The sequence below is a fragment of the Lepisosteus platostomus genome, chromosome 3 (assembly GCF_059453375.1).
Source record: "Lepisosteus platostomus isolate fLepPlt1 chromosome 3, fLepPlt1.hap1, whole genome shotgun sequence".
In the NCBI taxonomy this organism is placed as follows: domain Eukaryota; kingdom Metazoa; phylum Chordata; class Actinopteri; order Semionotiformes; family Lepisosteidae; genus Lepisosteus; species Lepisosteus platostomus.
Window position 1 is genome coordinate 33631035 of NC_142613.1, and position 17917 is coordinate 33648951.

The 17917-nt window shown below is 37.7% G+C and overlaps 2 protein-coding genes across 3 annotated transcripts in view; one reads left to right on the forward strand and one right to left on the reverse strand.

The window, feature by feature from the left end:
• Positions 1-212: 212 nt before the first annotated feature.
• Positions 213-9216, reverse strand: myct1a (myc target 1a). Of its 2 annotated transcripts, none has more exons than XM_088625358.1 (2): positions 9031-9216; positions 213-1758 (listed from the first exon to the last, which is right to left on the reverse strand). In XM_088625358.1, exons 1-2 carry the CDS (start codon positions 9086-9088, stop codon positions 1238-1240), a joined length of 579 nt encoding a protein of 192 aa, XP_088481484.1. In that variant the 5' UTR covers positions 9089-9216; the 3' UTR covers positions 213-1237. The 2 variants fall into 2 exon arrangements, with proteins under 2 accessions (XP_088481484.1, XP_088481486.1); XM_088625360.1 differs by lacking the exon at positions 9031-9216 and adding an exon at positions 4270-7248.
• Positions 9217-15906: 6690 nt separating this feature from the next.
• LOC148674773 (nesprin-1-like) overlaps positions 15907-17917 on the forward strand; it is a 229771-nt gene continuing 227760 nt past the window's right edge. Inside the window, exon 1 of the mRNA XM_088625363.1 lies at positions 15907-16212. The gene's annotated coding sequence lies outside the window, so the exon portion shown is untranslated. The remainder of the gene's footprint in view (positions 16213-17917) is intronic.

A 17917-nucleotide genomic window follows, 5' to 3' on the forward strand; every position in this document is an offset into this window, starting at 1 on the left:
TTGGAGCAATAAGATACAAGTAATGAAAAGAAAGGCAAAAATTGTCTCAGCTTATTGATACTTTACTGTGACTGGAAAAAAGAAAAAAGAGCAAATATACTGTACTTAATCTATAATTCACTCAAATTTGGGATTCACAAATTTGCGATTGCACTTTCATTGTGTTATCCAGGACTAATAAAGAATGCATGGATCCAGTGGCCTGCAAAGAGTTTAACATTCATCAGATTTTTATTACAAAAATATTACAAAGACCTAAATACTTTCAATAATAAACCCACATATTTATCTCCTCCAAAAGACACACCCCAAGTACATAGCACTTGACCTTTAACAATGTGTTCCTGTACAATAAGATCTAGGACATACTTTCCGATGTAATTGAATACTTTCAGTCAATGTGACAGGTTGAATGAAGTTAAATAAAGTCTGCACTTCTGTTGGATGGAAACCAATCAAAACACTTGAATTCTAGAGATAACCTGTTTTTCTTTCATCACTGATATCCCACACATTTAAAATAAAAATAAAATATGAATATATTGAAACAGCTGAACACTGCCATTGTTTTTTTTCCCTTTAAGCTCAGACGCACACTTTCTGTGTTTTTCCACTGGAAATGGAACATTTTGAAATTTCTACAGATTATGAACTAATTCTTAGCTTTCTCAAAGAGTGCTGATTTTAAAGTTATTAATGGTCTGGCTGGAATCCAGCCTATGTCTAGGTCAAAAAGGTTTTTCAGATGTAGGGCCAACATTGATTGGCAGTAGGACCTTTGTTTTTGTGAAACATGACATTACCTATTGAAACCTAGCAATATTGGGAAAGTGGTGTTCCAAAGTTGTTTTTTTTTTGTCAGATTGATATTTCTGAACCTACAAAAAACCAAACAGCATTGTGCTGCCTGTTATAGTATCTCAATTCGGGGATGTTGAGCACATTCTGACTCTGAAGGGCATTAACAGAAGGAAGTGGACCAGAGTCAGGTCTGTTACAGCTTGTTGAAGAAAATAAGATGTCGTCACGAGACTAGAACCATCTCAGACAAAACATGCACGCACAATACTCAAATCATATCCCGTAATCAAAACAAAAACCCTTGAACCAATCAAAGTGTCCAGCAATTATTGACTTTTTCCTTACAAGCCCCAATTTTTAGACTGATGGATTGCTGTTTTTAAGCAGCTGTATCCAAGTGGAAAACCATAGTCACGGCTCTGTTTGCCACAGCGTCTCAAGTGCAAGTCTCTTGGAAGGCCCGTATCACACTCTCGTAAGCCGGCGGGGGGGTCTGAGTGGCGTGAAACCCGCGCAGACTGCTGCTGCACCAGAAGGAGTCTGGCCGGGCCGGGGTAGCAACATTTGAGCCGGAGCCGGAGCCCGCCGTGCTCCGCGGGAGCGTGGTCTGACTGCCCTCTTCGGCCTCGCGCGCGATTTGGCTGCACTGCAACAGCGGGTGGAAAGTGGAGGCCCGGAAGCTGGGTTTGCGCCCCAGGGGGTCGGGCTGCTCCAGTGAGGCCTGCCGGTGAAAGGTGAAGGCCGCGCTGGCGAGGCTGTTGTTGCTGCGCCGGTCGTAGCTGCTGTTGCGGTAGAAGCCGGAGCGGCTGTGCGAGGGAGCGCGGGACTGCCGTGGGTTTCGCGTGGAGATGCTGGCTGAGGCCCTGCGCCTGGACATCCACGTCAGGAGGACCCACACCAAAGAGCCGATCAGCAGGCCCACCACCATCGACAGGCAGAAAGCCAATATCAAATTATCTGTGGACAGAAAAGCAGGAAACATCATTGCTGGCAGAAACAGAGTCTCACTATTATGGGTCTCATAAAACATAACATAACATGTAAAATACCACAAAATCTAATCTAATATTTTATCGGTATTGTCCCTCTTTTTTATTGCTTACCGCTTTCGTTCTTGCAGCCCATTTTTTCCAGACCAAACTACTATTTATCTGAGAAGGTGCCTTGGAGCAAAGAAGTTGGAAGCTGAGTTGAAGATTCAATACAATGTACAATGTATTTTCTGAAGTACCCCTCTGTTTTGATTACACTGTGGATTTAACGTTTTTTACATTGATTCACTACCACCAATATGACATATTTTGCGATATAACAGTGGGAATGGTGCAGGTATGTACTACAGTTTAAGTATAACTGCCCAGGTGGTTAAAAAAGTGGTTACATTTTCTTGTTGAGAAGTTCCTGGACCATGTTAGGAGTAAAGACCTCTGACTCTGACCTGAGGTTATTACTCCTGACCTGACTTGTGGGAATTTTAAACAGGCACCTGCTGTTGTATGAGACACCTCAGGAATAGCTGCGAGACCAGGATGACATTATGAGAAACCACCATTATCAGACCACAAGTAGAACGGTCACTCATAAAACCCCATTCAAAGTATTAAAATAAGGTGAACATTGCTGGACTCAGACTATAAAACCCTCTGTAACACTGTTGCAATTTGGGGCACTGTGGGTAATACACCTTGTGTGTCTCCTTCGGTGTTCTCTGGAACAAGCCATTTTTGTCACAAACTCATCTCACACCTTGAATGCACTGCACTGTGAGTCCTTGCATCCCTACAGGAGGTTACAGTGGTGTGAAAAAGTGTTTGCCCCCTTCCTGATTTCTTATTTTTTTGCATGTTTGTCACACTGAAATGTTTCAGATCATCAAACAAATTGAAATATTAGACAAAGATAACACAAGTAAACACAAAATGCAGTTTTTAAATGAAGGTTTTTATTATTAAGGGAAAAGAAAATCCAAACCTACATGGCCCTGTGTGAAAAAGTAAAACATAAATCAACTGTGGTTTATCACATCTTTGGAAAGCTGAGTTCACTTAAGGTCAGTGTTCATGATTCCACCATAAGAAAGAGACTGGGCAAAAATGGCCTGCATGGCAGAGTTCCAAGATGAAAACCACTGCTGAGCAAAAAGAACACAAAGGCTCGTCTCAGTTTTGCCAGAAAACATCTTGATGATCCCCAAGACTTTTGGGAAAATACTCTCTGGACTGACGAGACAAAAGTTGAACTTTTTGGAAGGTGTGTGTCTCATTACATCTGGCGTAAAAGTAACACAGCATTTCAGAAAAAGAACATCATACCAACAGTAAAATATGGTGGTGGTAGTGTGATGGTCTGGGGCTGTTTTGCTGCTTCAGGACCTGGAAGACTTGCTGTGGTAAATGGAACCATGAATTCTGCTGTCTACCAAAAAATCCTGAAGGAGAATGTCTGGCCATCTGTTCGTGACCTCAAGCTGAAGCGCACTTGGGTTCTGCAGCAGGACAATGATCCAAAACACACCAGCAAGTCCACCTCTGAATGGCTTAAGAAAAACAAAATGAAGACTTTGGAGTGGCCTAGTCAAAGTCCTGACCTGAATCCGATTGAGATGTTGTGGTATGACCTTAAAAAAGCGGTTAAGGCTCGAATACCCTCCAATGTGGCTGAATTACAACCATTCTGCAAAGATGAGTGGGCCAAAAGTCCTCCACAGCGCTGTAAAAGACTCATTGCCAGTTATCGCAAACGCTTGATTGCAGTTGTTGCTGCTAAGGGTGGCCCAACCAGTTATAAGTTTAGGGGGCAATCACTTTTTCACACAGGGCCATGTAGGTTTGGATTTATTTTCCCTTAATAATAAAAACCTTCATTTAAAAACTGCATTTTGTGTTTACTTGTGTTATCTTTGTCTAATATTTCAATTTGTTTGATGATCTGAAACATTTCAGTGTGACAAACATGCAAAAATATAAGAAATCAGGAAGGGGGCAAACACTTTTTCACACCACTGTATAAAAGTCAAAGAAGTATCCTCAAAAAACTGTCTGTATATTACAAATAATTGTGAATGGGGTATTTTTTATAAGCCTTTTCCATAAAAAAATTAGTAATGATGATTAAGCCACGAAATATGACTCTGGTCATGAGCATACTGGGAAATAGACTTATTGCTGTTTATAAGGCAACAAATCTTTACGGCTTCAACTCACACAATACAGGAAGGAACATAAAACTCTTCAACTGGACCGCAGCCCCACACTCAGGAGCACAGGACGTAAACAGGAGGTGCAGACAGACAAGAAAAACATGAGCTGGCACGTACAGGTGGTGGACAAAAAATGGAATCCCTTGAGTAAATGAGGGACACCAAGTATATTGAAAGGCCTTCCACACAGGTGTGACCTATGCTTTAACTTGTCAAAGAAACAAGCATAGAGTCATGTAATAAAATGATGGACAGGCCTGGGTACCTACCATTATGGTCAGCATGATTGCAAGAGGAGACCTCAGTGACTCTGAAAGAGGGGTGATTATTGGGGCAGTTTGTAAAGAGCTTCAGCAACATAACACAGATTGTTGATTTTTCACAAGATCTAAACAAAACCTAGGGGATGTCAGATGGAAGGGGATAGGAGGGATAGGAGGGAGGTGCGTATTAAAGAATCATGATAAATGTGCATACATCTGAAGTCAAGGAAAACAGGTGAGCACCTTCGCATTAACTGATTACACATTTTAAACTGGGTCACAAGCACGCAGTTCAATCAAAAAGGCTCCACCAAGTACTCTACATATTCAGATACTATAGCTAGGCAGCAGTGCAAAAAGCAGTTGCGTAATGTGATAGGATCAGGTGAATCATTCTTCACCATGTACTTTCATGTACTTCATGTGATTTTATGTGACCTTTATGTTTTGCTTGTGTGTTTTGTTCTTTTATGGGAGAAGCCAAAGACAAATTTACACAGTAGTGGACAATAAAGTAACTATGTTCTCAACAAATGGGATGAAAACCTAAAGAACTCTAAAGACCTGAACTCTCAACAGTCAAGGGTCCCGGTGGTTCTTTAATGTTATGGGGTACATTTTCCTGGCATGATTTGCATGCACTCATTTCCTTAGAAGGCAGCACCAATGCAAATGACTACTAAGTGGTGATGAACGACCATCTGCACTCCATATTGCAGCATTTCTTTCCTGTTGGGAGGGATGTCCTCCAAGATGACACTACCCCCATGCAAAGAGTATGTGTCATCACAACCATGTGACACTAATGTTATCAATATATCAAGGCCTTCTCAGTCACCAGATCTGAACCCAAGTGAGCATTTATGGAATATTCTGGAATGATGACTGAGACATTTTGCATCTCCATCAGGCATCACCTCATCGTGTAGAATTCCAGCCTGGCTCTATTCCCCAGTACCTAGAGACTTCCCAAAGCCTTGCTAACTGACTTTAGATAGGTGTTTCCATTTATTTGTCCACTACCTTTACTTCAGTCACAATAATCGGAATTACAGCAATACTCAGCTCCTTACATAGTGGTTACCAGTCCCACAGGTTTTACATCACACCAGTTTACATGTTACAAGTAATAGGTTTATTCCATGCTGAAAAAAAGGGAGAAAGAAAACACAATGTTTTGGCCATGAAGCCTTCTTCAGATGTGGGAAAGACAAGGCAGTAAGCAAAGGTAATGTAGTGGGAGAACAAAAGCTGGGAGAGAGGAGGAGTGAGAGGCAGGAGCAGAGGACAGAAAGAGAGACCAATCAAGAGGTGTGAAGTCAGAATAAGTGTACAGAGGTGTGAAATGAAACCTTCAATGAATAGAGAGAATTAAGAAGAAAAGTAGTCTGTAGTTAAGCGAAAGGGGAAGGTGTAATCCTAGCTGCAGGATAATTTTGGTTTTTGTAGTCTTTCAGTTTACATGATGCTGACTTCATCCACTTGCACTGAGTGCCCACAGGACATGCAGGCTCAGGCTGAGCTGCACCAAGTGGCATTAGCTATTGCACCACTGGCGATACAATACTGTAACAAGATTGGTCTGGGGCTGTGCAGGGCAGCCTCCCAGAATCAGTCACCTACACGTAACAGCATAGAAGCAGCTCATTGCTGTCTGCTGGTAAGGTACAGTAGATAGTTTGTATGGGAGAAGTGCAGCACCATCATCTGTTTCACTGCACTCAGAATTGTCATGATGTGAAAAATCAAAAAGGCCTGTTGCTTAGCACCCTGGGACTGAGGATTGTTCTTAGTTGTTGTACATTGCTGCTCATTTGTAGGTAGTACGTGATGTCCCTGTTCTATGTACAGCGACATCTACATGCAGTGTCTTTTGGATTATTGTGTTCTTGCATTTGACACCTGCTGAGGGGGTTTGGGACAGCAATGGAGTACTAATTCCCCTTTCATATGAGACTGACTAACTAGTAGTTCAGTGAAAGTCTATAGCTGAATGTGGTTGTATTTTTAGATTTCTCCATTGCTGGTGTGGTTGCCTGAGTTAAAGAGCTATTTTCTCATCTATTTTTTTGGAACTCCAGCCTTTAAGAACATATGGTCTGATTGACTGATTTTTATGCAGATTTTGTCTGAAGATTCTAAATCGGAGAACAATTTACCGACTCGAAAGCTTAGTGCTTCAGGTATTCATACAATTCTCACCAGATACAGCATGACTGGTAAAATTAATCCCCTCACATGTTCCTTGTAGGCGCACTGTCTTTCCATTGTCTTGTTTCAAACTTTATAATTATCAACCCCAATATCATAAATAATAATCATCAGTAAATTATTTATTATGTAGTTATTATCCATTTGTTAAAAATAGAACGTTGGCGCCAGCCTGCTCAGTACTTATTGGCCAATATTTAACTTACTCTTTTTGGCAAAGGTTCTAAAGTAGGCTGTTGCAGCTTAGTTACAAGCTTAGTTATTTTCCATTAAGATCTCTGAGCCATTTCATTCTGAGTTCAGATCAATGTAAGGTACAGAAACAGACCTTGATACTGTTAGTTAGTGATCTTTTTACCTTTTCTTCATTAGTAAGACCTCAGTTTTGCCTTTGCCTTTGATACTGTGGATCATACACCATCTTAATGAATAGAGTAAAGTGGGGCTACAAAAAATGCTTTCTTGTGATTTAAATCTTATTTAACTGATGAAAAAACGCTGGTCATTGTTTATTCTTAACAAAGCGGGTCACATCTAGCAGCCAGCAGGACTCTATTCGTAGTTTGAGATTCGTTTTAGTTTCTGTTTGTTATCATGTGTTCATCTTCATAGTTATAGCCTTTCTTTGTTGACAACATTTGCATGAGACTTGATTTACATATTTACATGCAACTTTCAATCAAAGACTATGCTTTGCTGTACTGCTTAGATGATGTTAAAAATGGATGCAATAAAATGCTAAAAGCTAAGTTTAAGTAGCTTAAACTAAACTTCCAGTCCAGAACAGAATTAATTAATGATATCTGTCATATATATATACTATATTTTATGCTATTTTACAAATGTCTCATTGGGTAATAAGCAAAATGCCAAATGAACCTAATGATTAGATAACTAATTCTTGTTTGTAACCTTTCTTATGATTTTATGTCAATGACAATTATCAGTTCAAAAGAAGACATTTAATTTGACAGTATGTAATAATATTAAGATTCACATATACAGTACAGTACAATAAACGGAAAAGAAGACAGGGCCCAAACCAAATTAAGGTGCAAGATTCAGTCTGAAAAATAGGGAAACAGTGTCACACAAAGCATTTACTATTGCAGTGGAATAAAGTCAGAATAGTCTACGACCTTTGACGACACGGTAAATAGAAATCCATGTAATAAAACATTGAATGTGTTGTTTCCTTCCCGTCTTTTTTCACTTTCCTGTTGAGGGTTTGTAGGCGTTTCCATTTGGCATCTTTTTTGATTGTCTGGGAGGAGGCCCTTTCACTTTTCTGAAATATGGGATTTTGCAAAAATGGAACCCATGAGACAAACCATAAAATATGGAACTGTCCCAGGACAAATAGGATATAATGTACATTTGATTCCAAATGCTCTCCGCAATTTGTTTTATAACTCTTATTATCAGCTACGCCATCCTGTAATATCTAGATTATAAATATTCTTTCTCTCAATGGTTTCGTAAAATCTTTTATTAATGCCTAAATGTCTACATAAGAGACATTTCTCTCAGGCTTATTACTATAAAAAATAGCATTTTCACAGATTTTGTGTCCCCATACAAAAAACACCTTCAGAACTGTCTGAAACATTTTCCATGCACTGTATATAACTTCACTTTTTACTGCACATAGCACAGTACTATATACTATATTTTTCCATTTATCCTGTGACAAGAGCACACTGCTTGAAAAAATGCCTACAGTACTTAGACTTAGCATACACCCACAGATGTATTTAAGTGTATTATTATAACAGGAGTGCGACGGGAAGATTACATTAAATTTCTTTAAGTAAAAGAAACTTACCTTAAATATTCTCATGATAAAAATTGAATTCTTTCTTAGTGGTAACTTCAACTACAGTATCCGAGGCAGGGTGTGTTATCAACATAGACAAGATGGCACTGTGTGGTACAACAGATCTAGTGGAAGATTTTGTCGAATACAAAGCACTGCATTGTACCTATTTATTCTCGAGATTGAGATTAACAAGATTTTTTAAAAAACATACATGAATAAATAAATATGGGTTGTTGGACAAAAACGAATGTTGTTAATTTTTACTTCTGCCAAACAGACTCTTAAGGAACCCAATTTACAAAAAACCAAAATGTAAGTAAACTTTCTTAGTTTTTGCCGAGAAATTCACAAACGCAAGGCTGAGCAATTCAAAGGAACAAATAATTTAAAACATAACATAGTACAATTTTCAAAATCCTTATGATGAATTTTAAAACAATCCAATCTAAATTTTTATAAAATGTAATTGATTTTTTAATGAAAGTCTGTTCTAACTAGTTATGTTGAATTCATTAATACATTTTATATATCACTTATATTATAAAATGGGTTACTAAGGTATATAAGGTATATAATATTCTATGTACTCTAAAATTTACAGTTTTAATGGAGTTTTTTATTGTCTCAGATCACAAAGGTTTTGCTCATAAAGAACACCGAAGAAACCGTACACTAATGAAGTTCTATGAAGATACCAACAAGAACAATGGTGATGATAATTCAAATAAAAATCTTACCTATGAAACGGGAATCTGTGTTTGCAAAGAGATTGAATTCAGTGTCATTTCCAGCCATAACACCCAGAAAAGTTAAAGGACAAAGAGAGGTGCAATTCACATGTAGACTAGCCTATTGCCTATTCATGTATTACTGAGCTCGACAACACCAAACCTTTCCACAAGACAGTCTGGTGTGTTTTTTGTTTGTGAAAAAGGAAGCCTCACTGTCACATTTCCTGCTTTTCTACTTAAAATTAGCAACCGCGGCCTTATCTGTGAGCAGCAGAATTCCTGACAAATGCAATAGTTTCCTTTCCCATCATTTCCTCAGGTTTAATGAACGTAGAACAATGCTGCCAGACTTTCGTCATTGGCAATGGCAAGGAGTCTCCATTTTCATCTGTGAAAAGATGACTGTTTCATGTCACTATCTTGATGACAGAATCCACACACTCCTTACAGAATGATGACTGAACTGCCTCATTGTGAAAATTAGTGCTGTGAAATGGGAAAGTTAGTTTCTCCAGTTATATATATTTATTTGTAATATAATTAATTATATATATTTCACCAATAAAGACTGAATCTTAATGAACCTGCATTCCATGGCGTAGAGAACACACATAAATTGAACCTAAAATGGGTAGCACTACAAATTGGTGGTGTGCAGTATATCGATACATACTGTATACTGTATCTATTTTAAGGAGGAACCTATTTAAAATGTTTTTATTTATGTTCTCTGTAAAGCTGAATACTGACTGACTTAAAGGAGCTGCTTTCATATTTTTTTAATTTGTTGTGCGGATTAAAACAAAATATGAACTTTTCTGTTCTTTATAGAATTCTTTATAGACTTGTGGGTGACAGGATACAGATCCTTAATTACTTTCTCAGAAATGAATGAATTCTTACTCTCTTTTCTGTCTTAGGTCTTAGACATAGACCATGTGTCTGTCACCACACTCTGACTAGAAGATGGCCTGATAAGGTGATTGATTGAACGCATATTTGCTCTAAATGATCAATCAGCGAATCAATCAATTCTAGGACCTGCTCTCCAGCTATAAAAACTTTACAACAGTCTGTTTTCAAGGAAACAAAGTGGATCATGAAGACATAGCATCAACGGTGCGAAAATTACAATATTTCTGGTGTTCATTCCTTCTGTGAGTGTTTATTCCTTTAAACAAATTGCTATTGACTTCACCCCTGTGTTACAATTATGAGATGTAAGCCCGCTTCAGTCTTATTTCAAGCACTTACGATGTTTTAGTCTTTAAACAAAATTATTATCTCATTTTCTTTTGCTTTGGCCAGTCCATTTGGGATACTCCTTTTGTGCCACTATTATCAATGTTGGTCTTAATGCATGTGAAAAATGAGCTATTCAGCACTCAGATGAGATCATCTTTAAACATTGGACCTTTCAACATAAAGGTAATAAAAAATAACAATACAACCCTCGATGCAGAATAATATGTAGGGTATAATTGTAACTAATATTCAGGGCAGATCATACGTTGGAAAATAATTATGTTTTTATGTTATGAGCTGCTAAAGGAATTTTTGTTTAGTTTTCTCCCCTGTACTGGTGTGTGAGTATTCTAGTAATAATAAAAGCTTTGATAAGGCACGGAGTAGAAACTGTGACTCCCTTTCAGTACAGAAAATAAGGCACATTCTTTCCACTTGGAGGTGATGGGACTCCTAGGCTGGAACTTCCTTTGATTGTTGCTCCATAAAATCGCTCGCAAGAAAATCCCACCCAATCTGTCCATTTTGCATCGCAAAGGCAGGATTTCTGAAGTGCGCACGCCTGCTGCTGTGCCTGTTTTTCTTTTTTTTAAGGGTGTGCCACTTTTTGGAATTTATATTGTTGAGATGTGTAATTGCCAAAGGCCAAAGGTCTGGGACCCCACCTTGCCATTCACAATTGCAAATGAGCAGAGCATTTAAATGTTGCATTTTTATGATGCTTGTTTTTAATAACGAGGGTTTCATTTGGTTAATTAAAGATAGTTTTTTTCTTCAAAAGTTTGGATGTTAATGGAATTAAAAAATGGCAAATGGATTCTGGTTTATTGTCATCCATTTTTTGCTCAAATCATTGAAGTCCCTTAGCAGACGTGATGCCAGAAATAACGTCTTATATATATTTTTTTCACTCTACCCACCATTAGACCAAGTCTAAACATAACTAATTAATAAATCATCCCCACAGTAAGACTGAAGATTTGTATTAAGATCGTATAAGAATTAAAATAATTTTTTTCAAAATCTTGAAAAATGTCTTTATGGGAGGTACTGTATAGTCAGGGACTACTAAATACAGGAAAGTTCCTCTAATTTCCAAGACAAATGCACATGAAAAGGAATATTAAGACAAAATAAACATAATATAAAGAGTGCATGTAAAGATGACTTCTGCAGTGTCAACATTCATTTGGTTTCCAGAAGACATTAAATAATTACCCCACATCCAACAGAGACAATTTCTCTTGACATTGTTACAACTAATCCTTGGTACTTGGATGAATCTACCTTCATTTCTTACCTTAACTTAATAACCTTAACTTTTTCCTGACTTCCATAAAGGATAAGAATCATGTTCCCACTGAATAATAATCCATCCATTTTCTAATCTCTTCATCCAATTCAGGGTGGAGAGGAAGCAGGAGCCCATCCCAGCAAGTGTAAGGAATATGCCCCTGTGCATAACGGGGATCTTGGCCGCCCGGGCTGAGGAAGGTATTCTTTAGCTCAGCTGGCAAGACCCCTGTTGAGCAATACCAGAGACCTAGGTTCGTGCCCATGTGGTGGAGGGACGAACTGGGGTAGGAGCAGCGAGGGCACAAGCCTGAGAACCTGAATCTGTTACACAAGCAGTAGACACGAGATGGAATACAAACTGGACTGGATTCCAGTTCATCACATGGCACTCACTTACCCAAACACACTCTCACACCAGGCCCAGTTTTCCCAGAAGCCAATTAACCTACCAGTTTGTCTTTGGACTGTGGGAGGAAATGGAAGCACCCAGAGGAAACCCACATGAACATAATAATAATAACAAGAAGAAGGAGACAAATTTATAGGAAACCGAGTACTTCATTTTCCCATCAATCTAAAACGGTAGAACAAGATGCAGCAGACTGTTTTGCTAAAATTGAGCACTAGGTGGCAGTAACAACCCAAGGTCGTAAAAATTCAAAATAGAATGTCACGGGAAAATTGAGGAAAAGACACATTTTTACAGAGAGATTAATAAAAGGTAAAGGAGTTGACCAAAAACGCACTTCTCCATTATTTTATTAAAACTGAAATAAAATGAATATGTTGAGCAATTCTTGGCTAGAAGTGGAAGATTGCTTAATAAGTTGCTGGGGTGAATATTAATCAAGTAATTTATATAAGCTTGTGTTAAGTTTTTTAATTTATTTTTTCCCGTATTGTTTCATTAAATTTAATATGTTACGATTTGCCTTCTAGTCACTTAGCATGAAATACTCATAAAAGATCCTTTTAAATGTGTCACATATGCTTTTAAAAAGAAGTTCACAAGTATATTAAATACCTTTTAAGAATTTTAATTTTAATATAAAAAGACTTTGACGTCATCCAGGTTGGATGGTACAGAAATCCAGGCAGGTAAATGTATGTAAGAACAAAGCAAGAATATCATTACCATAAGTATTTAAACTTTCTTTGAGTCTGACGTGAGTTATGATGAAGATTTAGGTATGTGTCTAATCCCTCATCCAGACAAAGTGATGAAGCAATAACAAGGTCAACAAAATGCTAGGATACACTGTGTAAAGTGTAAAATTGCAAAGTGTAAATTGTGTGATAATTCCACCGTGTAGAATACCATGTTCAGGATTTATTAGAATTAGTTCCAAATATGGCAAAATTACCTCAAAGCAAAAATTTTAAAATAAGACATTTTAAAGAAATTGACAGTCATTCATTTTTAAATATAGTAGAAACTCCAGGGTTGTTACAAATATTTCAAGGCCAAAAAGATATTGGCAAAGTGAATCCAGAGGATTACTTTAGGACCAACAGTGAAATTGGGATCTGTGGATGTGAAAACTAAGGGTTTGGTCAAACTGCTTAGCTTTGTTGTTAAGTCAGATGCCCTGGGATCCCTTAAGGAACAATTAGACAAGAATTTTGAATTAATAAGCAGCTTGCAAGCAAGAAACTCAATGTACAGTACTAAGTGACTTCCTCACGTGTGTAGCCTTTCTAATGTGATTATTTCTGAGGGCATGCAGAAAGAACATCATCAAGCCTTTTCAGCATTTCTGCACATGCTAAGTCACTGCCCACAACTTTTACAAATGATCCTATTGACAATGATATCTCCTACAAGTCAGTCACTCAAACAGATGACAACAAAGGCTGACTGGGAAGAGAACATCACTAAATGTTCAGAATGAGCTCATCTACTCTGCCAAGGTAAAGGTGGACTTGAAATATGCTGTATGGTAGTATACATTCTCTATGCTTACCACAGCCTTGTGAGAGAGGTGCAGAAAAGTCTTGTGAGATAGGTGCAGAAATGCCCTTTCTATAGCAAGAGATTTTAATATTGGCAATAATTCTGGATCCCAGTCGCAGTGCAGGCATTTTCATTAGGGGCACATTCCATGCATTTCCATTGCAAGGCACATTGCATCACAAAGCACTGCAAGCTACAAGCCTAATCTTTCATAATGTGCCGCCAGTCACTCTAGCCAAGACACACAACTGCATTGCCTGCAAGCACAATGGAACTGATTATGCAGGGTAAGGGCAAGGCTAGACTTTGAGCGTTGTTTGTCTGAGTGGACAGTGCCTAATCATTAGTAAAACCTCTGGAGGCCATTCAGAGCATTACAGCTGACCTAGAGGGCAGCTCTTACTGCAGTGTATAGCAGCACTGCAGCCATAACATCACAAATATAGCTTATCCAAAGCATTTGAAAAGGGCCCCGACTAGCTCTTTTGGTAGAGCTTGAGACTCATAATCTCAGGGTAGTGGATTCATGTTCCGTTTAGGGCGCCAGGTCCTCCATGTTGGAGGTTGGGCACGAGGCTACAGTAACAACCCTGTCCCATAAAAAAACTAATGTTATGGAAACAGCAACAGGATGCTGCTGCCCTACGTGCCAGAAAGCATAACAAGCGAATATCCATACATCCCACAAAGTGTATTCATTTGATTTTTTTTTTTTACGTGAAGTCCTCAGCACATTTATTTATTGAAACATCCTTCCAATGCAAAACACTGTGCTACCGTGTCGCACAATTATCGTGCACCAAAACCAAATAACCATTTAATTAAAAAATGGTTGGATATATAAAAAACTGCTTCTGTCAGGGAAGCTCAAGGTCATGGTGAATTATTATTATTTTTATTGTTGCAACTTCAAATACCAAATGAGTAACTATTAGTTACACAGTAACTAATCTTCTCAGTGGCTCTTAATTGAACATCACATTAACACATGAAAGGGCAGTTTAAATCAGCAGTTGATTCCAAGCACTAATTAATGTCTTTGGGCACAGAAAGCCAGGTCCCATATCACTCCATACACTCAGTTAGAAGATGGCATCAGTCATGGAAATGGAAGATTAGAGATGTAATTCCTACAGTCTCAATGATGGAAAACCCTAAGCTTCCTTTAAGCACCGACATTTGTCATCGAAGGTTCACCTCAAGGACCAAGTTCATTTACTCTAAACCAGTATGACTAAAATTAATGTTTCATGTCTAGGAAAGAAGACCACCCTATGCATGCACTGTATTTGTACTGTATACGGTTTAAGATTAATATAATTTACAGCATGTGTGCTTTTTAATCAACAGAAAGTGCTGTACAATAGCACATATATAAGTCACCTCTGTACAGTCCACCATCTGAAATACATTCAGAGCTCAATGATTCACAATATGTTCTCTGAAAGTTATGGTGGCAAAGGTACACTTTAAAAAAAACCAGAGGAGAACATAAAGTAGTAGCCTACAGTGGGTACTGCGCGATGTGACATATTAAAAATGAAAATAAAAACATTACGAAAACTGGAATTGAAGTGCGAACAACAAAGCAAATCACAAGTAATCTGTAAGACACCCAAAGATTGTATATATTAAATAAACATAGAAAATCTAATAAAGTAGCGTGACACATTTCCAATGGGACTCAAAAGGACAGAGTCTTTTTTGCATTTAAATATATTCATAATTTATTATATACTGAGATAAGTTAAAGGCTGTATCCTTGCGAACACTGACAAGACACAAAGTGTGTCATGAAAAACTGAGCCAACCACATCCATCACACCAACATTATACGCAACACTTCTTTGGGGGGTGGGGGAGAGAGGGTGAGAAAGCTATTTTAATTTTGGCTTCTTCCTAACAGCTTCTGCAACGTTAACAACATCCTTTCATTCTCTCACGCTGAATGGATGCAATGGCCAGTTCTTATCTTTAAAATGTATTATATTTAATAAATTTTACGGTATACGGCAAGTTCTTTTTTGTTAACTACTCCTCCCACTCATTAACAGTGTTAACTGAGAATTTACAAGGTCGAGCTGCAAAAGTGAACTTTTAAACATTCGTAAATGATTTGCACTAGCTATGAACATACTGTTATATTATTTTTTTTCTTCACCATGCTGCACAATGTTTAATTCTGTTGATTGGCGTGAAGGTGCATTAAGAATTCAGCCTTCCGATTTACGCAGAATTGCTTTGAAGCATTCTCTCCCTAATTTACTACAGACTCGAAAAATCTACTCTTCTTCTTAAGAGTGACTTTTTATATATCCGCCCTTTCTAGTCGCCAAAGGAGGGGGCCAGCGAAAGGGACGAATCCCGGCTCTACTCCCTCAGAAAAGAGAATCAAGACAGCAACGCATCACGCTGCGAGAGGTTTTCAGCGAATTTATAATAAAGCGACCCAAAGGAGAAATATTGATACAAAACAAAGTTTAGCTAAAAGAAAAACCGAAAACATATTATCCTTGATGTATCCATTCTCCGATATCAGAGCAAAACACGCTACAGTAGGAGGTTTGATACAATTGACTGGCAACTGGATACATAGCAGTTTGGTTGTGTTTCTATTGGCAACTGTAGTAACCAAAGAAGCCTCCTCCAAGTTTACACGCTTCTCAGACTATAACCAAGAGGTTTGCACATTGGTAAGGCTTTCGAATCCTTCAATCTTTTATATCATAAACGCTTTTCTGTTTAGATTTATTAGTTTATTACTCTTTCCAATAACCGTTGCGTTTAGTTAAAAAACATTTTAATATACAAAACATCGTTTCACTTTGATACTGTACGTAAAGTACACATTAATTTGCACATTAGTTTGAAATGTATTACGAAGGCTAAATGCTGTATTGTTGCAATTTAATTTGATAGTGCTTATTGGCATATGAAAGATTTCCCTGTAATGCACAATGAAGCCTATAAATCAAAACATATACATGTATTGATTACTCATTGGTTTTCATTTGGGTCTAAATTATGATTTAATTTGTCTTTGAGGCTGCTATACGGAAGTGGTTCAATTTTTAAATTGCATTTTTTTGCATTGCATTATTTTTAGTTTGAAGGAGTAAGATAAAAAAAAAACTGCTTCCTGAATTAATTTAACACTTACAGTATTTGGTGATTTCGTAACATAGTAACATAGTAAGAACGATTTAATTCAAGTGAACTGTGGTACTTCTTGAAAATGTAATATATTCGTCCACTAAACATAATCCTTTTTAATTTAGCTGATTTTGGTTATATTTCCTAGAAGAAAATTGAAATTGAAATGCGCTTCATTGAATGAAATGCTCACTATTTGTTCAATGAGAAAATGTTTTAATTATATAACATTCCTAAACATTTTTTTCAAATAATTACTGAATCCTTCCCATTGCACTGACTTTGATTTTTTTTTGTCCCTCTTTTCTCATGATGATATTATTCACAACCAAGTTTTTCTTGGTTATTTTCTGTTTTATTAGGGATGCGGTGCAGCTTTATCTCCAGTGCAACATATACTGTAATACAGTGCACAGATATTAATTCAGCTTTTACTGGGGGATGTTGTAGAGCAATAATCCCACTGAAAGTACAGCTACAGTATTTAGAAGAACAGTTATTTTGTAGTCAATGCATCCAATGAATTCATACATTCATTCAGGGATTTTTCACTCTACATAAAGAATAAAACAAACAGAAAGATCAAAATTCATATTCACTGCTACTACAGGAGGCCAATAGCATGGTTTTCAATGAAATGGCTTGTAGTGTGCTTAAATGCACTAAGAAAACAAGAAAGACTTTTAATGACACTGTGGAAGCATAGAAGGAAGGGAGAAAGAAGAGACTCGACTCCATCATGAAAAGGATTGGCTTTTTCCAAGCACAGATGAACAAGTTCAGAGCTGTGCTGTTTGGGCTGGTCACTGTGTTCTCAAGGGAAGTGAAAGCTTCATGCGCAGGTCAGATTCTGGTTAGCTGTACTGCTGTGGCTGGCCTGTCTTCCTCCCTGAGTTTTAAAAGCATGTGCATTGCCAATCATGGGGGATGAATGGATCCACCCCCTTTAGGTATTGCGCTAATTTCTGCAATGTTGCAGCATAGCCATAAAACCATTTCATGTCCTTATTAGAAAAGGCCAATGCAAATCCTCTTATATTTTAAACAGCAGAAATCCAAGAATTTAGAAAATGTCACTTCTACAGTAGTTTGTAATAATAAAATGTATGGGGTGGGAATGTTAAGCATCAATTTTCTGGTACAGCTACTGAAACAAAGTTATTCTCTTTTTAAATGCTTGAACACAGGTTAATATAAAATGTATCTATATTAGTACCTGTCTTTCTGTTTGCTCCTCTCCTGTCT

Bases quoted from the DNA above. Each gene is read 5' to 3' on its own strand.
- myct1a (XM_088625360.1), bottom strand. From the start codon at position 4,360: ATGTTGCTGAAGCTCTTTACAAACTGCCCCAATAATCACCCCTCTTTC. The intron at 1,759-4,269 runs GTAGGTACCCAG...TTCTGTCCACAG, and splicing joins CAATCATGCTGACCATAATG to ATAATTTGATATTGGCTTTC.